Raw genomic sequence first — 25765 nt, 5'->3', positions numbered from 1 at the left:
AGACAGTGATGTAGAGATGAATGAAGCCAAAATCAGAGGCCAGGAAACTAGTAAGGGAGCTGTTGCAGTGGTCTGGGGGAGAAAGGCTGAGGCCTAAACCAGGAAAGAGGAGGAGCAAGAAAGCAGGTAGGCGGGGAAGTATATTAATAAGACATGATGGCAGTAGGTGACAGAGTGTCAGGAATCTAGGACCACTCACTGGCTTCTGCTTTGGCAGTGAACGAAAGAGGAGGACAGTGAATCCAAAACAGAGAATACATGTGGCAAAGTAAGTGTGTGGGAAGGGTTGGTTTTAGGCACAAGGCTTTATACACATTGAATGGGAGTAAAATGAGTGGTGTTATATCTAACATCTTGAGAGACTGGATTATCTTGGGGAAATTTTTCATAAGAGTTGTTAAAATCCTTTTAACCACCACTTACTTAGCACCCCTATCTCCACCACTGGTTTCTGTTACAATCTATAGGAAACCAGGAAAAGTATTTTTCATAACCAGTCCTTGAAGAGTAAAAAATAAATAAATTTAACCTTTTTGTTATAATAATAACAAACTCTGGTTTTTTTTTTAATTTATTTTTAATTGGAGGATAATTGCTTTGCAATGTTGTATTGGTTTTTGCCATGTATCAACATGAAGCAGCCATAGGTGTACATATGTTCCCTTCATCTTGAACCTCCCTCCCACCTCCCACCCCAGACTCCTTGTGTTTTGATGCAGTATTTTTAGTAACATTCCCATATTAAACTTGATTCTCGTGCACACATACTCGACTTAATTATGTCTAAAACATTTCATTTTCGATTTGCATAGTTGTTTTGGAAATCAGGGAGAAGCAATATTAATTTTAAAAGCGTTGCTGGGTGTGCCTTGAGTAGAGACAAAGTAACCAGTAAATGCCAAAGTTAGGTGCTAACTTTCTAAGAACAAGATTTCTCTCTCTTTTTTTTTTTCTTTAAACTTTATATATCTGTTTCTTTGACTGTGTAGATGTGCATTTAAATATCTTTTACAGTTGGCGGGGCGAGGACTGATTAAAGGCCGAGACCATCTTATGTGGGTTCTCCTGCAATTCATTTCTGGGAGTATTCAGAAAAATGCACTCGCTGATTTTCTTCCTGTCATGAAGCTCTTTGACCTTTTGTACCCGGAAAAAGAAGTAAGTTTGGCTAGTATGATTAGAATTATGTCTAGTTTATGTATAAGAATGTTAGTGTAATTTTGTGAAAAGAGCACTGGACTTGAAAAATGGAAACATGGTTCTTTTCCCAGTTTTTGTAATAGCTGTAATCACGGGATGGACATTCAGTCTCTCTTGACATTAGTTCATTTCTATGTAAAATGAAGAAATTTAACTAGATTGTTTCTGAAGTTTATCTTTAATCACAATCAAATCACAGTCAAACAGCTAGTATGGCAAGCTCTTTCTCTATATTTTAAAAAGGTTAACGGTTTTTTAAGAGTGTGAGACTGTTTTAACGTACACACATTTAAGGACCAAATAACATCAGTATCTGTTAACTTTTTTTTTTTTTTTGGTTGTTTGCTAATTGAGTATGTCACAGTAGTAAAGTCGCTGTCGTGTCTGACTCTTTGTGACCCAATAGACTGTAACCTATGAGGTTCCTCCATCCGTGGAATTTTCCAGGCAAGAGTATTGGAGTGGGTTGCCATTTCCTTCTCCAATGTCACACTAGTGCTTATTATATAAGGTGTTTGAAATATGATATGTATTGATGATTGCCGTTTTTTAGGAACATTTTATTATGGAAATTTTTAAATGCACCAAAAATGTAGAGTAAGTTTAAAAAAGAAACTCTCATGTACCCATCACCAAGAAATGTTCTTATTTCTTCTTTCCTTCTCATCTTGTTTTTCCTAATGCTGGATAATTTTAAAGCAAATTCCAGACATCTGTGTCATTTCACCCATCAATATACAGTACATCTGATGCTGCTCATTTAGATTGCTTATCTCTTACATGTTGTTGAAAAGCACACATGTGACTCTTAGAAATTCTCTATTCATGTGTATCACACTCAATAAAATAATGATGTGATTAATTTTTTCATATGATGTGTTTAAATTTTAGAAAATAAAAATTTAATGATTGTGGATGCTCTGTGACAGTAGAAAAAGCTTGACTAAGCACCTGTGAATTTCTGTTATTTTCTTGGAAAGTAAAAGCAATCTTTTAGTAGTTTCAGTATCTGATAGCTGTTAGATCTTCTGATTTGTATTATTGAACAAAGGACAGCTGGAGCTAACTTAACACAGGATATTTTAAAAAGGAGTCCAGTGGAAATGGGTGACTGTAATACATGTAATTAGTTCACTCTGCTCTCTTATAATATGCAAATTGTTCTTTTTTAGTTTATCCCGGTTCCTGACATTAACAAACCCCAGTCAACTCATGCCTTTGCCATGACCTGCATTTGGATTCACCTCAACAGAAAAGCCCAAAATGACAACTCCAAATTACAGATTCCAATACCTCACTCCCTAAAGCTTCACCATGAGTAAGTTGTTTGTAGCTTGACAGTTCATTTTTTTAACTTAATAGTGGGGTGAAGGCTAATGATAATTGTCTCAATATTTATATAAAATATGAAAATTTTCCAGCATCCACTGGAGGTAAGGATAAATATTTAATGTGTACATTATAACTAAGAACCTGATCAATACCTGCAGCAGAAAGCAATTAGAAGATTAACCCATCCTGTTTATATGTGTGGGGATATATACATATATATATTTTTTAATTTTCAGGTCTATTTTTGCTTATGTATTTTACCTTAGTTAAAATACTTAATTTCCAAAAATATGTAAAAATGTTTCAGAATATCTTAGATTTGAGCCTGATTGAGATATCACTCACTCCCTGGGCTTCCAGGATTGACTGAACTGATCTGGTTGGCATGCTCCCTTACATCATTTCCAAAGCTGTGATTACTCAAAAAAGATGCACTTTTTTAGATAGGAGTGGGCTTCCATCATGGATGTTAATTCCCACCTAGACCTTCTGAAAAAGACTGTCAGGTCTGTTCATAGGAGACTTCAGGGTAGTCTTTCACATTTCACATTTCATTTGACTTTCATTGGATGATACCCCTTAACCATTTTCCTTAGTGACATCTGTAATGAAGGCATTTGAATGTTCTTAAGCAAGTAGATAATAGATAGAAGCCTAATTTATGAATCTGTGACTTATTTCTTCATTACCTGAGTCTTAGTGCAGTATATGTAGTACCTATTTAACAAATAACCATTCATTGTTCACTTTTAACTGCTAACATTCTTTCTGAATGCTTCTTAAACCTTTCGTGTGTCAGCACTCATTTGGCAGAAACTATGATATCTATAGGAATAAAGATAGTATATTTGTTCAGTCACTCAGTCTCGTCCAACTCTTTGTGACCCCATAGACGATAGCCTGCCAGGCTTCCCTGTCCTTTACCATCTCCCAGAGCTTGCTCAAACTCTTGCATGAAATTAAACTTTTATTTTAAAAAAATGCAGATTACCCTTCTGGAATTTATTTTCATTTTTTCTATTTAATGGAACTTGTAATTTTAGGTTCCTGCAGCAGAGTCTTAGAAATAAGAGTTTACAAATGAATGACTATAAGATCGCCCTGCTATGTAATGCATACTCTACAAATTCAGAATGTTTTACGTTACCTATGGGAGCTCTGGTGGAAACTATTTATGGAAATGGAATTATGAGGATACCACTTCCTGGAACGAGCTGTTTGGCTTCAGGGTCTATTACGCCCTTACCAATGAACCTCCTGGATTCACTGACAGTTCATGCCAAAATGAGGTATATTCTTTTTATTTGTTTGGTTTTATGTCAGGAAATTGATATCAGTGTAGTAAAGACTTGATTTCATGATTATGTGTGTATATTTTATGGTCAGATATATATATATATATATATATATATATATATAGGCATTTTTCTTCCTCTTTATTTTTAATGAAGTTTTTTCATAGTTAAATGTGCTCTGTTTGCTTAACCTTATGTCCTAAATATTTTCCAGCTTCTCGGAAAGCTTTATTAATGGTGTATATTTGATTGCATGATTTACCATAATTTATTAACTATTCCCTTAAAATTGGACCTTTAGGCTGTTTCCAAATATCTGGTATTATAACTGGCATTTTGATGAAATCTTTGTTCATATTTCAGATTGCTTCTTTTTTTTTTTTTTCATTTATTTTTATTAATTGGAGGCTAATTACTTCACAACATTGCAGTGGGTTTTGTCATACATTGACATAAATCAGCCATAGAGTTACATGTATTCCCGATCCTGATCCCCCCTCCCACCTCCCTCTCCACCTGATGCATGAGACGAGTGCTCAGGCCTGGTGCACTGGGAAGACCCAGAGGTCAGATATATTTTTAAAAACCTTTAGGTTTATTCTGTAACAAAAATGGTATTGTTTATTATGGGAATTCTAGAATATACATATAAGCCCAAAGAAGATGAAAATAATTGCTATAATCCCTCCTTGAAAAATAAGCATTGTAAAATTACATTTATATATATGTATTCTGAGTCCTTTTTCTATGTGTGTATATATATGAATTTATAGGGGTTTTTTTTTGTTTTTTTCAAAAATGTGCTGTTAACTACAGTACTGTTTATAGCCACCTTTTTCTCATTGTTGTTTAGTTGCTAAGTTGTATCCAACTCTATTAAACACCTGTTTATTTTCATTTTTTAATTAAACATCTTCTTAGGGCTAGTGCTCTTGAGAACCATCTGTTTTAATTGCTACATAGAGGTCTTTTTTTAGGTCTATATGTGATCCTTCAGTCAATTGCATATTGTTGGATACTGAAATTACTTGCAGTGTCTTAGTGTTATAAAAATGGCTATGAAAATTATTTTTTTGGCTGTGTTTGCACCTATCCATAATTCCATTTTTATTAAATAATTTGCTGGAAGTAGAATTACTACATCCAGGGATGCAAAACCTGTAATACCTTTCTTGTATTGACTATATGTAGGGGTGCTTTTAGAATTGGCATTTATGGCCTCTAAAAGACAGAAAAGGCCCCAAGTGGCCACAGGAGCTAAGCTGATGGTGTAGGTGAGTGGTGCCTGGTGCTGCATGTGGGCAAGGCAGGTAACAGTGTGCCCAGAAGCTTGTGTTTAGAGGGGGATTGTGAGTGACTGGGGTGTGTGGGGCTCAACTCACGGTACTGCCACTTGGGCTAATTTCTGTTATGTTAAACTGCGTACTAGTGTAGCTAGTTCTTCAAAATGTTTTTTGAAAAGGGCTAGAAATCCAGATTTTTATTTCTAGACTTCCAACCATTAAATGTTGACTCAGCTTCAAACACTGCATAGGCCCAAGAGAATGTGTGTGTGGGCCTCCAGGTCGGGAGAGCATTGGTTCCAGAACAGCCACTCTGTTTTTCAGGCGGTAAATGTTGTGCTAGAATCATACATGCACTTTACTGGAGTATGTGAGGGAGTTGCGTATAGCCCTGTTAATACCTTATATTAACAGGTAATCCTGTTAATATTTGGATTTGCAGTTACTTGTTAAGTGGTTCTGTAACAAAAGTTAATTTCTTAAGTGGTTTTAGTTACATATTTGGAAAAGAAAAATGGCCTAAAACCATTCAAGCATATTTTTTTTTTTTAAAGATTTATTTTTTTTTAATTGAAGGATAATTGCTTTATGGAATTTTGTTGTTTTCTGTCAAACATCAACATGAATCAGCCATTGGTATGCATGTGTCACCTCCGTTTGAACCTCCCTCCCACCTCCCTCCCCACCCTGTGCCTCTAGGTTGGTACAGAGCCCGTGTTTGAATTCCCCAGGGCCTACAGCAGATTCTCCCTGGCTGTCTCTTTTGCATATGGTGATGTGAGTTTCCATGTTACTCTGTCCATACATCTCACCCTCTTCTTCCCCTGCCCTGCGTCCACAAGTCTGTTCTCTCTGTCTGTTTCACCATTACTACCCTGCCAATAAATTCATTGGTACCATCTTTCTAGATTCCATATGTATACGATACGATATTTATCTTTCCCTTTCTGACTTACTTCACTCTGCGTAATAGGTTCTAGGTTCATCCACCACATTAGAACTGACCCAAATGTGTTCCTTTTTATGGATGAGTAATATTCCGTTGTATATATGTATCACAGCTTCTTTCTTCCATTCTTATGAGTTGTACCCAGATTGTGCTGTTTTGTGAACAGAGAGACCCTGATGTGGGTTGAAAGCAACGTGGAAATCAGAATCGGTCTCAGGCTGTACAGTGCATCACTGCCCTGTGTCCTGCAAAACCTAAATGACAAAAACAGAGTGGGTTCATTTCAGCCAGGAGTTCAAATTTACACCAGGTTCCCTAGAAGTAGAATAATTCCTGTATTTATGTTAAAAATCTGGATTTTTATTTTGTTTATTTTATGTTGTTGTTTCTCTGCAGCCTTATCCACAGCATTGCTACCAGAGTGATAAAACTTGCTCACGCAAAGTCCAGTGTGGCCTTGGCTCCAGCCCTAGTGGAAACTTACAGCCGCTTATTGGTCTATATGGAAATAGAATCTTTGGGCATCAAAGGATTTATCAGTAAGACAGGACTTTCTGGTGTTTTATAACCACTAACCTTTTTCTTCATTCAACATACACTTTTCTAGCTTCTAGGAATATAGAAGTGTGCAGAAGTCACTCTCATCGTAGAGATCACCTGCTAATGAGGAAAACAGAAAATATATATATATAATTTAAATATAAAATAAACAAATCATACAGAGAAAAATAGAGCAAAAAAGAGGGATAAGACCCTCACAGAGGGTCAAGGGAATGGGATACATTTTTTAAACGTTATGGTTATAAAGTGTGTGTATGGGGGGCGGGGGGCATGTAATTGTCCTAGGTGCTTGGGATGCAGTAAACAGGGCAGGACAGACCTGTCTGATCATAAAAACCCTGGTCCCATTTGGCTGGCTTGCTGGTTTGCCCTGGGACAGCAGTAAGTTGCAAGTCTGACTGGCAATTTGAAAGCATGTTCCTGCATTGCATTACAATTCAGTGCAATTCAATGTAATACAGTTTAGTTGCGTTACAATTCAGTTCCTGCATTATAATGTCTGTTAGTTATTATGCAGTTCTAAATAATAAACCACTTTCTAATGTGAAAGTGTTTTTCTGATTTGTGTGTATTTGTGTGTATCTGTGTGTTTGCATATGTGTATGTTCATGATCAAAATCTTTATGCATAGAGTTTACTCGCTGTGACTTTTCTTTAAGTAACTTTTAATTCATAGCTTTTACTGATTGGTGTCTTAAATTTTCTTCTTCTTCAAGGTCAGCTTCTGCCAACTGTTTTTAAGTCTCATGCCTGGGGTATCTTGCACACTCTCCTTGAGATGTTCAGCTACCGGATGCACCACATCCAGCCGCATTACCGAGTCCAGCTCCTGAGTCATCTTCATACATTGGCTGCAGTTGCACAGACAAACCAGAACCAGCTCCATCTCTGGTGAGCTCACTGGAGACCGTCTTTCCTTGGGTTTGTTAGAAAATTTGTTCAAGATGGTGAACTTAATCCATTACCTTATAATGTTCACTGTCATAAAATTCCTCTGCTTCTGGAGTGTTTTATTTCCAGTATAGAAAAAGTAGAGTTCAACTTCTTAAATAGAAACCTACTAAGATGGTTGCATCATTGCTTGGGGATCTTTGGACTGAGAACAAGTACTTCCACGACCTTTGACATTGTGTTTTAACTTAGTCCTTATTTAGGTTGTGGTTACAGTATCATGTCATTTTGATTTTGCTCTAATTGAAAATATATTCTGAATTTTTAAAGATGTCATTTTTAAAATGCTGTGTATCCAGGTGACATTTTTTTTTTAGTCCTTAAAGCTACACATTATCTTTTTCAGATGCATAAAAATGTCAGATGATTTTTGCTATTAAATTTGACACCTCAGATTTTTAAAAACAAGTTAAGCAAAGCTTGTTTTCACACAGAAGAGTTTGTTTTTAATCAAAGAAGAGAATTTATAGTTTGCTTGTTTTCCCATTGTGATTAACCTAGAGTTACATTTAATTCTAGAGTTCTGAGTTTATGTGCAGCTTAACTTCTCCACAATTGTGTCTGCTCTCCCACCTTGCAGCGTTGAGAGCACTGCACTCAGGCTCATCACAGCGCTCGGCAGCTCAGAGGTGCAGCCGCAGTTCACACGCTTCCTCAGTGATCCCAAGACGGTGCTCTCAGCGGAGTCTGAAGAACTGAACCGTGCCTTGATACTGACCTTAGCTAGAGCAACTCACGTGACAGGTACAGTGAACACGCTGCCCCCAGCCGCAGACACAGATGCGTCAGAGGGTGCCGTGTCTCCTGACTCCTGGGCTGGGGCTGGCGGGTAACATATTGAAAAGATTCTTCTCACTTGTATCCAGAAAAACCAGTTGTTGTTTGGTTATCTTTACCATTTCAGTCATTAAAGCAAGTTCTTCTGTACTACCATTTTAACTTGGTTCAACATCAGTTTTTAGTCATCTGACATCGTTTTAAAGCCACGGTTCCTGAGCTTTTTGGTCTCAGGACCACTTTATACTCAAAAATAGCAATAATAATAATGATTAAAATTTCCAAACATTTTCTGTTTATATGGCTTATATCTATGATATTTGCTTTGTTAGGTATTAAAGTAGGACTTTTTAAGATCTGACTCATTTTACAGCAATAATAAAAAGCCTATTGCATGTTAACATAAACAATGTAATTTTTGGTGTAAAGGATCATAGCTGAATTTAATGTCTGGTGTAAAGAAACATAGCTGAATTCTCTTAGTTTCACCTATTGTAGATGTTACTTTAGAAGAAGTAAGTAAAAAAAAAAACAAGCACTGTATGGTTTCACACAGATAGGAGGTTGGGAAGAGAAAGAGTATTTTAAATAGCTTTTTCAGCTAATTATGAATCCACTGTAATGTCACACAAAATTGAAAAATTGGTAGTTTCTTAAATGTTCATCGCAATGTGGAATCCAAAGTCCCATCAGGGAACCCTGCTCTGTCACATTATAATCTGCTCATCTGTTTTGGACATTTAGTGGATTTTGTGTTCATGCATATTTTAACTTTATGGATTGGTTTTTTGGAAAACATTGGTTTACTGGATTATGTAGGTAGATCTTATAAATGTTGACACATTTCATTATATAGCATCATAAAATTATATTTTTTAACCTTGCTACAAATTTCATTAGGAAAAAAGTCTTTAAGTTTTAGAAAGCTATTGGGTTTGTGGTAGTGGATACAAGTTTTCCAAAATTCTCATTTTCGCTTGAAAGTTCAGATTTTATCATTGGTGAAAGATACAGTCATTTGTTCTTCTTGAAGTTAGAGGCTCCCTTTATTAATTTTCAAGAAAATATCTGCCTAATGTCCAAATCTGAAAAACTATATGCTCTTTCAAGTAAAATTGGGATTCCATGAAAAAACAGCTAATTTGACCCAATACTCAATCACAAAGTATTTTTCCTCAAGATAACCTTCATACTTTGATAAGTAGCAGCAACACCTTATGCGTACTTCTATTTTATCACACAGGATGTTACAAACAGATGTACTTAAGGGCTGAGACACAATCTTTTTTACAGTTTTATCAAAGATAGTCTTAAGTGACACTGGCAGTTTTTTCCTGCTAAGGGTGTGTTGTGAAGATTACAGTGGCTGTGAGTATAATCTGGTAGCACTGTTTGATTTGTTCCCACGGCCAGCATTGTTACCCCACCATTGCTTTCGCACCATCTGCACATTTCAACATGGTAAAAAGGCCAATGGTGTCTTAGTATTATTGTTATTATTATTATTATTTTAATAGTGTTGACCTCATCAAATCCTTGAAAGATACTGGGGACCCACAAAGTTTGCAGACCAGACTTTGAGAATGGCTGTTTTAGAGAAATAGTTACTGAGTTTAGCAACCTCCAATACATTTGTGTATACTGTCTTATTTTACATAAATAAGCCTCTTTGATTTAGAGGATTATAGACTGTAGGTGTTTCAATCTTCAAACCAGAAGACATAGCTGCTGTACTTTAACGGTTCTGTTTCCTTGGCTCAGTAAAGTGATAATACCTCACTGTCAGGAGTGAACTAAATGAGCAGTCATGGTGGGCCTGTACCACTGTTGTGTCATTGATGTTCTGTAATCTTAACAAGAAAAAAAGGTACTAAATGTCTTTTGTATCCTTTTCACTAGCTATCTTCATATTTACTGATGTGATCACTAGTTAAGTGGTGAATGCTCTGCAGAAATTCTCTGACTGTACAAACTTGTGACTTTTTCTGTGATATCGTCCATGAATTATGGACATGATCTTTTATATCTGGGTTACATTTATTTGTTTGTGTTAGATTTTTTTACAGGCTCTGATTCAATTCAGGGAACTTGGTGTAAAGACATACTTCAGACCATCATGAGTTTTACTCCTCATAATTGGGCTTCACATACTCTTAGTTGCTTTCCAGGCCCACTTCAGGTAATTTTGTTTGAATTATATATTGAATGTACAGTATATGAAATCATTCCTCCCATTTACTGTGTTATTCTAGAGAGTTTTGATGACATCCAAAGAAAATTAGCTTTTGTTTCTCCTTGTGAATCTTTCTTATTACTCCCAAAATCTCTTGAGCTCTTCCTTGTCCTGTTGAAGGACCGGATGTGTCTCTAAAACTGCAATTGTATGGCTTCATCTTATTAGTTACCAGTTTTAGAATCTTGTGAGATGTAACACATGACCTAAACAATTCTTTCTCTCTCATTGAACAGTAATGGGGAGAAACACAATGTAGTGGACCTTCACAGAATATACACATGTACATTTGACTGATTTTTTTTTTAATCACACAGAGAGAAAAGCTATAAACTTGGCTATTATAATATGGAGAAAGGAAAACCTCATCTGTCTTCTACTTTTCAGAGAAAATTTTAAGCATAATGAACATCTGCTTTCTATAACTTCTAATAGGACTGGAACAGTAGGTCTCAAACTTAGAATCCCCTGGAGTGGTGGTTTAGCTAGACCCCTAGACTCCAGCTGCAGAGCTTCTGATTCATTAGGTCTGAGATGGGGGCCAAGAATTCACATTTCTTACAGGTCCGAGGTCATGCTAATACTGATGGTCTGGGGACCATACTCTGAGAACCACCTGGTTAGTGTAATGGATTTTCCTCATAGGGATATTAAAATATATAACCCAAGAGTACATGCATATCTTTTTCTTTTTCTCTTTTTTCAAAGATGAGCAGAAGTATCAACAGATGACTGAAGAAAGTTTAATTTCAGTTTTGCTTGGAATTTCTGTTTAGAAAATCTAGGAAAGGAATCTTACGGATAATCCAATCAAAGCCTTTATATTTTCCCAATATAGAAATTTAGGCCTTGATTACTGAGTTACTTGAGGGCACATGGAATTTATTAGTGTTAGAGTCAAGCCCGAAACTGGTTTCTTGATTCTGCAGCTAGTACCCTTTTTACTATAGCCATTGAAATAAACTTCTGATCTTCCTTGTAGGCATTCTTTAAACAAAATAACGTACCTCAAGAGAGTCGTTTTAATCTGAAAAAAAATGTGGAGGAGGAGTATAGGAAGTGGAAGTCAATGACCAACGAAAATGACATCATCACCCACTTTTCTGCACAACGTTCTCCTCCTCTCTTCCTTTGTCTGCTCTGGAAAATGCTCCTGGAAACAGATCATATTAATCAGATTGGCTACAGGTAACTCGAAAACCTAGATCTGCATTCCATTTGACAGTCCATTTTATCAGCAGTGTAATTTATTTTTTACTCTCTGCTTTCCAGAGTACTGGAGAGAATTGGAGCCAGGGCCTTAGTAGTCCATGTGAGAACATTTGCAGATTTCCTGGTATACGAGTTCTCTACGTCAGCTGGAGGTCAGCAACTCAACAAATGCATTGAAATTCTTAATGATATGGTGTGGAAGTACAACATTGTTACACTGGACAGATTAATTCTCTGCCTGGTAAGAATACACTTACTTAAGAACAGATTTCTAAGCCATCTCATTCTCTTTGGATCAGTGTTAATGACTAGATCTTGTGCCGATCTACTGTATGTTTCTAGTAAAGTAAAAGTTGCTCAGTCATGTTTGACCCTTTGCGACTCCATGGACTATATATAGTCCATGGAATTCTCCAGGCCAGGATACTGGAGTGGGTAGCCTGTCCCTTCTCCAGGGGATCTTCCTGACCCAGAAATCAAACTGGGGTCTCCTACATTGCAGGTGGATTCTTTACCAGCTGAGCTACCAGGGAAGCCCCATATTGTTTTAAGGATTTAATGAATTTATACTGTATATCATGCATTGCTGTCAATTCCCGAAGGAATTAAAGATTCCCCAATTTCTTTATTCATCCATTCAGTAAGCATGTATTGAATATCTACTATGTTGTATGTACAGAAGGTAGAAAAGTAAGTAAGACAGATGTGGTCCTGGCTTTGTGATGCTCTGAGATGATTCTCAAAAACTCCTAGAAGAGGCAGGAAGTAATAAAAAAAAAAGTCACTGGGTTATTTTTCGGAGTGCTAATAATTATTTATGTATACTTTGGTAGCCATAATATATAAGAAGCAATGCTTCTTATAGTCACCCAGTATTCTCCAAGTGGTTTTTTTTCTCCTGACTTTGATGTCTATTTCAGGCCAAATTTTAAGAAAAATCACTGAATCAGGCTGGAAACTGCCACATATTTTAATACTATAGTAGTGATATTTGAAGGGTTTAAGTGCTTAACAATCAGCTCTCAGCCCTAGAGCATAGAGATAAAGATAGTTACAGTCTAGTGAGGGAAATAAGGTAAGTCTGTGAATCAGTAAATAAAAGAGTAAAGATGGACATTCCAGGTGAGAGCCAAAACTAGGCAAGAAGGGGTCAGGCATATTTGGGAAATGCTGAGCAATTATTTTGGGGTGGATTGTACAGTGAAATTCTAATTCTGAGATTTTAGTGTCTTCAAATTTAGGATCTTTGGAGCTTTGCTCTCTCTTAGGTTTGTCATTTCATTTAATTGTTCTGTTCTTCTCCAAAGGCCATGCGTAGCCACGAAGGGAATGAAGCCCAGGTTTGTTATTTCATAATTCAGCTGCTGTTACTCAAGCCAAATGATTTTAGAAATCGAGTAAGTGACTTTGTGAAGGAAAATTCCCCAGAACACTGGCTACAGAATGACTGGCACACCAAGCACATGAATTATCACAAGGTACGAATTAAAATTAGTGCTTCAGCTCATCCTTTTTAAGGCCAAACTTTAGGTCTGGCTAATTGACTTGGCTGTTTTCTCGGCAGGTCTGTTCTTTTCTCTCTGGTCTGTGTAGAAGTGACTTAGCTGCCTAAACTTTCTCGAGGTTCTAGAGTCTCTCTAATATTAAGAACAAATTGAAACTACAGTTTTAGTAGGTGTGGGTACTTACAATAGAAAATGAAGAGTTAAACCCAGTCCTTTCATATGTAAATCTCTTTTGGTATATCTTTAGGAGAATAGAAATTTTGTTAAGGACTCTAGATTTCATTGCATTGCCAGAGCAAACACAGTTGTATATTCTTTGAAAAATGGCAGGTTTATTTAGCTTTTTTTTTTTTTTAAAGAAAATTTAAAAAAAGATGCCCTAAACATTTACCATTTCCTCACTTCCACAGAAATACCCGGAGAAGCTCTATTTTGAGGGCCTGGCGGAGCAGGTTGATCCTCCTGTGCCGATACAGTCTCCATATCTGCCCATCTATTTTGGAAATGTGTGTCTCCGATTCCTTCCAGTGTTTGATATAGTAATCCACAGGTTTTTAGAGTTGCTCCCAGTATCCAAATCCTTGGAGACTCTACTAGATCACCTAGGAGGCTTATATAAATTTCATGGTGAGCTTTTTCAAGTTTTAATTCCGTCTAAGCTCTCTATAGACAAAAGTAGTCTGGGCATGACCATATGGATAATAATAGTTCTATAAGGTTTTATTTTAATAATTTTTAATAAAAGCATTTTCATCAGAAGTGCTATGTGATGATGCCTTGATGTATAAAATAGACAACATAAAAATATCAATAGGTAAAATTATAGCAAAAATAAATAATATGCAAGAGATGCCTTATTTTATATATTGTGTGATTAATTATCAAATCAGTACAGAAAGAAGTATGAGTTCAGAACAGATGGATATTACTGTGAACTAAATGAATCTTGGCAAGCTTCTTGGATGGATAGGGTTTGAACTATAATGTATGTGATTTTTATAAACAGGAGAAGAGAGCAAAATAGGCAGGAGAAATCCTTTGGAAAAATCATGGAGGTATTAAAAACAAGGCATTTTTTAAAAAATAATTGCCTCATTGGGCTAAATTGTACCTGGCAACTCATCACTGTAAATGCCAGGCTGAGAAGTTCTGATTTTATAATCTATAGATAATGGAGAATTAACTAGAAGTTATTGAGTAAAGTCATGGTATGGAAAGCATTATTTTAGAAGGGTGAGTCCAGTTCTAGTAGCATCTAAACTTGTTTAGCATCTAAACAAGTATGGTGACGCTGAAAATGAGGAGGAAGGGAGAGAGAGTCAAGGGTAGGAACTGAGCTTGTTTGACCAGTTATGGGGAGAATATCGAAAGAAAGAAATCAAGGACAACTCTTAAGTTTTGAGCCTGGTAACCGAGAACGGTGAAGTCCGTGACAGAGCATGGGAGTCCTGGAGCAGCCACAGTGGGGGGATAGAGAATATTTATCTGGCAGGGTGGTGGAGGAGGGGGAGGTAGTTCTTCTTAGTCCTTGATCTAAGATGTCTCCCTTCGTAGCAGAAGTCTGAATTGCATTTTAGCACTGCAGAGTAAATGTGAAGTTCAAGGGAGCTTTCCTTTGAAAATACTTCTCTTTTCGGATTGGGTAATATATGCACCTGATGCAGTAAAAGTGGTTAGTCCCACCCCTGTCCTCTAGCTTATTCTTGTAGCTCCTCCTTTCTTTCCCTGTAGGCCATCAACTGTTACCAGTTTCTTGTGTATCCTAACCTTAAATATTCTGGGGTTGGTAGTTTATTTTTTTCACAAATATAATATATACATTATTTGTTATTAACCTTTATAAGGTTTTACAGTTGATTATTTTGTATCAGATCATACAAAGCTGCTTCATACATATCCATGATTAACTTGCCATGATTAACATGCCACTAACCAGTCCCCTGTTTTCATCATGTAGGCTATTCTAATCTTTTGCTAGTATTAACAGGCTGCAGTGACGTTGCTTACACATACATCATTTTCGCAGGATAAATTTCCAGGAGTGGAATTGCTATATCTAAATGTGATGCGTATCCTTCAGTAGAAGCTGTGTGTATTGTTAGAAGCCTTCTGCCCTGCCCTAAAATAAAATTAGCCGTTGTATGCAATTGCCTAACATGTGAAATAGTCTTATAACCTTCTGAGCTATTTTTTGGCAATCTTGAAACTAGATCAGTTTTTTACGGTTGTCAATACCAGGTAAACATTGTAGTGATCTGTTTTCTTCTTGGCAGATCGTCCAGTGACTTATTTGTATAATACTCTGCACTATTATGAAATGCACCTGAGAAATCGCGAAAGTCTCAAACGAAAACTTGTCCATGCAATCATTGGGTCGCTCAAGGATAACCGACCACAGGGCTGGTGTCTAAGTGACACTTACCTGAAAAATGCTATGAATGCACGAGAAGACAATCCCTGGGTCCCAGACGACTCTTATTACTGCAAACTGATTGGCAGACTAGTAGATAATATCCTTTTTATTGTGATTTTCCAGACTCTATTGAAATAACTATATGTTGATTTGTGTGAACATATATTATCATTTTAAATATTCCAAAGTTTTTATATATTCTAAGACTTCAGTTTTTTAGAACATTTTATTTTTTAATTTTTACTTCTGTAAAGGTTTTGAAATCTTAAATTAGCAGCATAATGCCAGATAGGCAGAAATTTACTCCATTAAAACTTTTATTTAAAAAAAAAAAAAACCTTAGAGAAGAGATTTGTTTTAAAGAAAAACATTCCTAAATAAATATACTATATATTATATTATATTATTTTATATATTTTTATATTTATATATATTGTATTATATTATATTAGTTCTATGGAGAACATAGAACTTTGTTGCTTTAAATAAATCCCTGAATAATTTTTAAAACATTAATAGATAAAAGTAAAACTTTTTTTTGTAGTGAAAAAGATTCTATATTGGTGTTTTCGTTCTCTACTTCTGTTTTAAATTATTAACCCACTATACTTAATATGGCTATACACTATGCCACTCTCTTCACTAAATAGAGCAGTTTTACAAAAATAGGCCTGGTTTAATTTTCCTACAGGAATTACTTGCTGAAGTAAAGGAGCTACTCATGAGAAAGTAATGTTCTTATTAACTTTCCTACAACTATTAAAAGAAAATAGGTTGATAAGCCTTCGGATACCTTGGTTGCTTCCACAGCCGTCATGTCACGGTAATAAGAACCTACTTATACATGTAAGACCAATCGTTGATACCTGTGGTTGAGCATATGGTTGCTATCAACACATGTCAGATTTATTTGTATTCAGTTTGTTATTGTTTGCCTCTTAAGCCCTCCGATAAATCACTTGCTGAGGGCTCATAATCAGATGTATCAAATGAAATGTTTACATGTTGAACCTTTGAAAACTGTAAAGCGCTATGCAAATATGAGCCTTTCGTCTCAGAATAATCCGCCGGTTATTGCTTTAATCGTCTGCACCGATGGCGGGCAAGTCTCCGGGTCCATTCCCAAACTGTGACTGGAGGTTCAACGAGTTTCCCAACCCCGCTGCCCACGCACTGCATGTCACCTGTGTGGAGCTCATGGCCTTGGCTGTTTCTGGCCAAGATGTTGGAAATGCTCTTCTAAATGTTGTTCTGAAGAGGTGTGTATCCTGTTTCATGCAATAAGATTCAGTGTTTAAGAGAATGGTATTTTATTTGGAGCTATGAGACACACCTGTTGGCCCAAGGCTCGGGCACATGGAATACTGACTACCTTTAGGTTTCAGATCTTGTCTTAGTAATAAAGGTGAAATGGAATGAGCCCTGAACAGCCAGAAAACCTGGGTTTGTTCCTACTTCTACTCTTTATTAGCTGTTTGACGTTTAACTTAGGAATAATGTTAGCTTCTCCCTAAAGACAGTCTTTCAAGATTTTCTTCTTAAAGGCCAGTATAAAGTAGGGGATAATGATTGGAGAATAAATATAAATTAGTGAAATAGTCTTTCAGCTCAGCAACCATTGTTAAAGAAGAAAACTGAAAAAATTGAAAAGCCTTACTTAGCATTTATTTATATGTTTACTCACTAAAAATCCATTGTAGTTTTATTGAAATAGATCAGTTGTCAGCCCCCAAATTATATATCCTCAAAGATCCAATGTCAACCATATAAAATGTTTTTATAATTTCACCTTTTTGTTCTTTTTCCCAACTAACAGTCAGCCTTTAGTGCCGAGAGAGAACATTACAGCATGGATGAATGCCATTGGATTGATCATCACTGCCCTACCAGTGAGTGAATCATTGTGATTTATACAAGGTCATCATGCAGTTAATGAAATGTTTCATTTTTTTTTCCACATTATTATTGCTTCTAAAATCTACAGTGCCTCTTTTGCATCAGATCTAAATAAATCTATCTGACTCTGGGTCCCTACATCCCTTGGTCCCACTTTCCTATCCAACCTTAGTTTTCCTGATCTACTGGATCTACTTTTGACCCCTTAACATGTGTATCTAGATCCTTTGAGTTCAGTTCAGTTCAGTCGCTCAGTTCAGTTCGGTCGTGTCCAACTCTTTGTGACCCCATGGACTTGCAGCATGCCAGGCCTCCCTGTCCATCACCAACTCCCAGAGTACACCCAAATACATGTCCAATGAGTCCGTGATATCATCCAACCATCTCATCCTGTCGTCCCCTTCTCCTCAATCTTTCCCAAAATTAGGGTCTTTTCAAATGAGTCAGTTCGTCCCTTCAGGTAGCCAAAATATTGGAGTTTCAGCTTCAGCATCAGTCCTTCCAATGAACACCCAGGACTGATGTCCTTTAGGATGGACTGATTGGATCTCCTTGCAGTCCAAGGGACTCTCAAGGGTCTTCTCCAGCACTACAGGTCAAATACATCAATTCTTCGGCGCTTAGTTTTCTTCATAGTCCAACTCTCACATCCATACATGACTACTGGAAAACCCATAGCCTTGACTAGACAGACCTTTGTTGACAAAGTAATGTCTCTGCTTTTTAATATGCTGTCTAGGTTGGTCATAACTTTCCTTCCACGGAATAAGCGTCTTTTAATTTCATGGCTGCAATCACCACCTGCAGTGATTTTGGAACCCCAAAAAAATAAAGTCAGCCACTGTTTCCACTGTTTCTCCATCTATTTGCCATGAAGTGGTAGGACTGGATACCCTGATCTTAGTTTTCTGAATGTTGAGCTTTAAGCCAACTTTTTCACTCTCCTCTTTCACTTTCATCAAGAGGTTCTTAGTTCTTCTTCACTTTCTGCCATAAGGGTTATGTCATCTGCATATCTGAAGTTATTGATATTTCTCTCGGCTATCTTGATTTCATCTTGTGCTTCATCCAGCCCAGTGTTCCTCATGATGTACTCTGCATATAAGTTAAATAAGCATGCTGACAATATACAACCTTGACATACTCCTTTTCCTATTTGGAACCAGTCTGTTGTTCCATGTCCAGTTCTGTTGCTTCCTAACCTGCATACAGATTTCTCAAGAGGTAGGTCAGTTGGTTTGGTATTCCCATCTCTTGAAGAATTTTCTGCAGTTTATTGTGATCCACACAGTCAAAGGCTTTAGCATAATCAATAAAGCAGAAATAGATGTTTTTCTGGAACTCTCTTGCTTTTCGATGATCCAGTAGATGTTGGCAGTTTGATCTCTGGTTCCTCTGCCTTTTCTAAAACCAGCTTGAACATCTGGAAGTTCATGGTTCATGTATTGCTGAAGCCTAGTTTGGAGAATTTTGAGCATTACTTTACTAGCGTGTGAGATGAGTGGAATTGTGCAGTAGTTTGAGCATTCTTTGGCATTGCCTTTCTTTGGGACTGGAATGAAAACTGACCTTTTCCAGTCCTGAGGCCACTGCTGAGTTTTCCAAATTTGCTGGCATATATTGAGTGCAGCACTTTCACAGCATCATCTTTTAGGATTTGAAATCGCTCATCTGGAATTCCATCACCTCCACTAGCTTTGTTCGTAGTGATGCTTCCTAAGGCCCACTTGACTTCCCATTCCAGGATGTCTGGCTCTAGGTGAGTGATCACACCATCGTGATTATCTGGGTCGTGAAGATCTTTTTTGTACAGTTCTTCTGTGTTTTCTTGCCACCTCTTCTTAATATCTCCTGCTTCTGTTAGGTCCATACCATTTCTGTCCTTTATTGAGCTCATCTTTGCATGAAATGTTCCCTTGGTATCTCTAATTTATCCTTTATTCCTGCAAATGATGCTTGTTGACACGTTTTTCAGGTACTTCTGCCATATAAGAGAATATGCCAGGACACTTTTCCTTCTGTTACCTTCCCTAAAGCCTACTCATTCTTTGCTAACTTAGGGCTTGCTTTTTCAGCGAAGCCTTTTATAACTTCTCCACTCATGCGATGTCTCCCTCTGTGACCTCCACACATGTCTAGTTAGCACCACACAGATGTCTGACATCTTTGAGTGTCAGTAATATTGTCTAAAGCTGTGCTCTCCAAACTTGCTTGATTATGCATCTTTATGAATCACTTTTTCCTTACACTCCTCCAAAATATACAAATATTCATATTTGTGAATTATAAGTGTGTACCAGCATTACCTGTATAGTAAATATAGGTAAAGTCAATTTACCGTGTAGTAAATATCAGCTATTAAGTTAACTGGACAGACTCATGTCTGGAGCGCTGTTAACTCACAGACACTTCTGCCCAGGTTGTTACTGACTTAATTTGACTCATTGCAAAGCCACGCAAAGACACAAGCTGGATAAATGGAAAACATTGAAGAATGAGAAAGTGCTATTATTTTAGGCTTTTGGAGTAGAATACTGGATATGGAGTGGAATACTAGAGAAATGGTGTTTTTCAACAGGCTTTCTCCTGGTTTTATAGGAGCCGTATTGGATTGTCCTTCACGATCGCATAGTGAGTGTTATCAGCAGCCCCAGCTTGACGTCTGAAACGGAGTGGGTGGGCTACCCTTTCCGCCTCTTCGATTTCACCGCTTGCCATCAGTCCTACTCTGAGATGAGCTGTAGCTACACGTTGGCTCTGGCACATGCAGTGTGGCACCACTCCAGCATCGGGCAGCTCTCCCTCATTCCCAAGTGTGTATTCTGACTGCCTAACGAGATTTGACTGACTTTGTTTTTGTTTTTCAATCTCATGTACACCCGGGGTATATATCTGATTCAGTGGAACAGCTTACACAGTAAAAGTCTTAAGTAGTTTCTAGGTATCAGAAAGCCTCCTTTATGTCAGAATTGATTGAAGAAAATTAATTTATATGTATAAGTAATAATCTGGTATTCAGTTTTCCTTTGTCATTTCAATGGGCTTAATCAAATGCATGCTTTTTTCCAGAATATATCCCAAAATTTGCCTTTTGAACTGCATACCTGATACTGGCCTATCTTCTGATTATTATTTTTGACTGTATAATTGTATTAATTAAATTTAAATTTCTTGAGAATGGCTTTTATATTAGGTTGGTTATTCTCTTTTTATTTCAAATAATTCACATTCCGTCACTCAGTAATTGTCCTATTAGGAACAACTCCTAAATCTGAAGTAAATTATTTAAATAATCAAATGAAAATAAGAGCCAGTGAGAGATATGAGATTAATTAGAAATGTTACCAGAATTAAAATAAACTTTAAAAAAATTATTACAAATTTTGCAAATACTCGGATAGGCTGTATTAACAAAATTCAGACAATTTAACTGATTTCAAGTCACAAGAAATTTTTTCATTTTTATCTTTAAATTTTAGATTTCTCACTGAAGTGCTTCTTCCGATCGTGAAGACTGAGTTCCAGTTGCTCTATGTGTACCACCTCGTGGGACCATTTTTACAAAGGTTTCAGCAAGAGAGAACGCGATGTATGATAGAGGTAAAATTTAATCTGGGTTTTCAGTGGTAAGATTAAGTTCTAAAAAGTATATTAAGGTTTCTTTCCTAGTGTTTTTCAAACTCTGTATCATTACCATTAGTAGGAAAATCAGTTTAGCAGGATCTAAGAGCAATGCTTGGGGCCTTAGCATCCCCGTAACTTAGTATGCCTATAATGAGTTTTGTGGGGGATGTGCTGAACTGGAGCCGCAGGGGAAAATACTCATCATCACGGCTGAGAAGAAAGTTAAAGATGGAGAAGTGCATTTGAGCACCTCTACTATAGTACAGAGGAATTCGTTAAAGTCATGGGAATGACTAAAGTTGATCCCCTATAACAAAAGTGTAGAGAAAAGAGAATTCACCAAATATAGAACTTTGAAGTGTGAGACACCCAGTGGAACTTAGAAGGTACAGTATATAAAGGCTCCATGAGACTGCCAAGTATCCCAGAAATTGAGAGATGGTTTCCAGAAAAGGGATTGTCTATCTCTTAATTTTAAATTTTAAATTAGGAAGAGAAAGTGTATTTAATCCCTATTTGGGGTCAGTTGGTAGCACTCTGAATTCCATTATAATTGCAAGCAGTTTCGTATCACCCATGTCCATAGAGGTTTGTGTGATAGTAATACAGTTCCTCAACAAGGATGTTACCCTCTGTTTTGTTCTTGTCATGGAGACCAGCTGCATCATGATTGAACCATTTTTGACCATTTAAATAATTTTATTTGTTAAATAGATTGGTGTGGCATTTTATGACATGTTGCTGAATGTAGACCAGTGTAGCACCCACTTAAACTACATGGATCCCATCTGTGACTTCCTGTATCACATGAAGTATATGTTTACTGGTGACAGTGTAAAAGAACAAGTAAGTTCACTTTAATTATTTTCCAGTGATGTTTAGTTTTGAAAACTTAAACATGCGGGGACATATGTATACTTACAGTTGACTCACATTGTTATATGGCAGAAACCAACCCAGCACTGTAAGGCAATCATCTGCCAATTAAAAAACAATAAATACCTACGATAATTTCTCACACTTTTCCCCCTTGATATTTGCAACAAAACATCTGAAAATGACGCGGGGAGTTATAGTAGTAAACCCAGCAGGAAGGAACAGTACAGCCTGGCTACTGCAAACATCAGCGCGTTTGTGTTGCGAGTGAAGCGGAGCCTGGTTTCCCCAGTGAATGGGGTGCGCTGTGAGAACAGAAGACAGACTGCAGTGACTACAAGATTAAAACCAGGAGGGCCGGGAGAGTGACTAATGAAGGGTATTTAAAAACTCAGGGCGCTGAACTTGAATTTTTTTAAAGTCCTAGGGAATTAATTATATCCTAACTATTTGGGGGTGGGGGGGTTGCCATTTGGAATAGGTATTAAATCTGTTCTGTGTCACTTTAAAAGGCATGCACACTGGTGAAGTTAAGTTGTGACTCAGCATATAAAGAGCCACTCCCGGGGAGGGCTGTCCCCAAGTGCAGAGGACCTCCTTAGATACCTCTTTAAATCCTGAGTTTCCTGTCTGTTGGAACCAGAATCTCTGCTCTTTTTAGAAGGGTGGAGGGAGGGCAAATAGGTGAAGTTAAGCGACCTCCTTTCCACACTTTAATGTTATTTCTCTCTAAAATGGGAAAGGAATATACGTAAGCACGGGAATCCTAGTCTGCAGGATTCACTCTTTGAAGCTGGCGACATGGAGTGGGGAGGGTGTTGACTCCTTTACACCTCCACAGGATTGTCAAGTGGAAACCAATACAGAAATGTTTTCTTTAGCATATTCCTTATATTTGAGCCTAAGAAACTTTGACACAAGGGAATACAGAAAGGAAGAATTTTTAATGGACTAATCTTTCCTAGTAAGGTCCAAGAACATATAAGTAAAGCTAAGAACACTATGGAACTACTTGATGTGTTTATTTCTTTAAAGCATTTTAAGTAAGAGTAAGTCTAATATGATTTAGTTTGAATTCCAGGTGTAAATCAAAACCAAAAAAGTTAACTGTATAGATAAATGTTTTGAACTTAAGTTATTCAAAGATCTTTGAAATATAATGGTGCTTTGTGTAAAGATGGCATTTTAAAAGGATGAGCCCCTTGGTGGATGTGTAGAACCCCCAGTGTAAACTCTACTGGCTTTTGGCAGGAGGATGACTGCTGTCCAGGTCAGCGAGTATGTTTCTGTTAAGTGTATGCATATATAGATAGATGCACATACGCAAATGTACGTGTATATAATAGGTGCGTGAGGGACACACATGCCTTTTTCAGCTAAGAAAGAGCTAGTTTTACCGGCTTTTGTTAAAACGCAAAACATGAGACTTATCCACCTGTTGCCCTCCCTGGTTTATTGTCTCAGGAAATGTGTAAATCACTTCTTTAAAAGTGGGAAATTGAACTTCTCTGGTGAAAATATGTTTCATTGTGCTTTTGTGTTTTAGGTAGAGAAGATCATCTGTAACTTAAAACCAGCTTTGAAGCTCCGTCTTCGGTTCATCACTCACATCAGCAAGATGGAGCCGGCCGCCGTGCCCCCGCAGGCCGTCAGCAGTGGGTCTCCAGCACCTCAGCCGGCCCAGGGGCCAGCGTCTCTGCCAGTGACCCAGTGAAGCCAGAGTGTGCCGCGCTGAAAGCAGACCTGAGTCTGTTAAATCTGAACCTGAGAGTGCTGCATTGTGATGGAGCAGAGCCAGCAGAGTTCAGGTTGTTTTATTTTGATTCATATGGTGAATCTGTTGACGTCCAACCCCTGTCTTTCTATTGCTTTGTCTCTAAGAGATTAAGTAAACTACACGTTGTTCATATCCGCAACCAGGTACTAGAGCTACCTAGGAACATTGACGTATCTGATCAAATGACCTTTACCAGGCACTCTCAGTCTTTCCTGTTTTGGCCACTGTTTTTGTTTTTATTTTTTAGTATTAATAACTTATTCAGTCTTCAAATCCAGTTTTAAAGGCACCACACATGTAAAATAGTTATTACAAATGCTTTTATACATAAATCTCTTTTGGTATATCTTTGCAACAAAAGATTTTTGTCAAGTAAAGGACTCTAGATTTCATTGCATTACAGGAGCAAACACAGTTTCATATTCTTTTTAAAATGGCTTAAACTTTTTATCATAGATTTCCAAGTAAACAGGCTAATATTTCTATTGAAGTAGATTGGCAAGGTTTTGCCTTTGCTGTGGACTTGAACTTACTGTATGAAATGAGTTGGAAGCCATGTAAGAAGATAACGTAACTTAAGAAAATCATACTTAAATGGTGATTCTTCAATCCCTGTTTTTAAAAATCAGTTACTTTTCCAGGTTGACACATTTACCTGGCAGATGATGTGATTCTTTGAATTTTTATAGTCTTAAATTTTTTTAATATTTATATTTTTAAATATCATATACATTTTGGTTCTTTAGAGTTTATTAGATTTTGAGAGACATACTGTTATTTTGGGGGTGTGGAATTAAGATTGTAAAAGACTTGGAAAATAATTAGTAAAATCTGTTGAACGAATAAACTGTCTGATTAATTACTCAGTTTGAATGAGCATCTGCTGGGTGCCAGGCAATGTACTGGCTGGATTAGAACAGAGAACTGAGCCACCTCCATGGATTGTATACTATAGTCAATGACTGACATTAACCTAGGAATTAAGGGGTACTGATATTTTTTTTAAAAGAATTAGTGAAATTTAACTGTGAAATTCTATTTCCAAATCATTCCTTCTAGGCTTTTATCTTCATGATTCATATTTTTATAATCACTAGATCTTTATTTGCCATGCAAGGACAGCTTAAAATTTGTATAATGGTATATAAACAATTTTTCTAAGCTAATGATATTCTTAAAATTCTCCAGGAGTTTTATACTAGAAATGATTTCAAGTATTACTCTTAACCTAGTCTTGGTATATTCTTGCTGCCTCAAGAAATATATTGCTTTGAGATCGCAGAATAGAAATAATTGTAACAATAGTATTATACAAATAGAATAAAGAGTAAAATTCAATGTCAGTTTCTTAAGGACATACACATTCCAGTTAATTTTATTAAAAATTCAGTTTTTCCTCTCTAGCTTTAAAAAAGGGAATATGATTTCCCCAAATAGGCTTTTAAGAGGTTAGTATTAATCAGAGACATTAATAGAAGACAGAAGCTTAATTTGTGTTTAGAATACAGCTGAGAAAAAAATACTTATATCCATTGCATCCTAAAATTTTTCCTTTTGAAAACTAATAATAACTTGAGCGTGGCTGTGTTCACCAGGCATTTCTGCAGTGGTGGAAACGGTCATGTCTGTGCTGGGCAGTTCAGTAGTTAGAAGCTCCATGTGCTTGTTGAGCACTCACAGTGTGCAACTGAGTATTTTATTAAACTTTAATTAATTTAACTGCATGTGACTGCTGTACTGGATAATGGTCTCTAGAGTAAGATCCATTATAGGTGCTCTTATCTAAAAGTTAATCAGTAAAACACTTGTTCTACAAAGTCCATAGTGTCAACAGGTTTAAAATTCTGTATTGCAGGTAGACAATCAGATGATAGAGGTTCT

At 36.8% G+C, this 25765-nt stretch overlaps 1 protein-coding gene across 3 annotated transcripts in view; it reads left to right on the top strand.

Annotated features, from left to right (window-relative positions):
• Positions 1–25222, top strand: part of MED23 (mediator complex subunit 23) — a 43568-nt gene extending 18346 nt beyond the window's left edge. For all 3 annotated transcript variants that reach the window (XM_061130362.1, XM_061130361.1, XM_061130360.1), the window contains 18 exons: positions 1015–1158; positions 2373–2518; positions 3576–3821; positions 6456–6598; positions 7337–7511; positions 8152–8315; positions 10403–10527; positions 11564–11769; positions 11854–12034; positions 13101–13271; positions 13709–13925; positions 15572–15808; positions 16805–16970; positions 17528–17600; positions 20206–20420; positions 21087–21207; positions 21946–22077; positions 23654–25222. In XM_061130362.1, the coding sequence (XP_060986345.1) occupies positions 1015–1158; positions 2373–2518; positions 3576–3821; positions 6456–6598; positions 7337–7511; positions 8152–8315; positions 10403–10527; positions 11564–11769; positions 11854–12034; positions 13101–13271; positions 13709–13925; positions 15572–15808; positions 16805–16970; positions 17528–17600; positions 20206–20420; positions 21087–21207; positions 21946–22077; positions 23654–23821 (3030 nt within the window). In that variant the 3' untranslated portion in view covers positions 23822–25222. The remainder of the gene's footprint in view (positions 1–1014; positions 1159–2372; positions 2519–3575; positions 3822–6455; positions 6599–7336; positions 7512–8151; positions 8316–10402; positions 10528–11563; positions 11770–11853; positions 12035–13100; positions 13272–13708; positions 13926–15571; positions 15809–16804; positions 16971–17527; positions 17601–20205; positions 20421–21086; positions 21208–21945; positions 22078–23653) is intronic.
• The last annotated feature ends 543 nt before the right edge of the window (positions 25223–25765 follow it).

The sequence above is a fragment of the Dama dama genome, chromosome 26 (assembly GCF_033118175.1).
Source record: "Dama dama isolate Ldn47 chromosome 26, ASM3311817v1, whole genome shotgun sequence".
NCBI classification, from domain to species: domain Eukaryota; kingdom Metazoa; phylum Chordata; class Mammalia; order Artiodactyla; family Cervidae; genus Dama; species Dama dama.
This window is presented reverse-complemented; position numbering and strand designations above follow the sequence as displayed.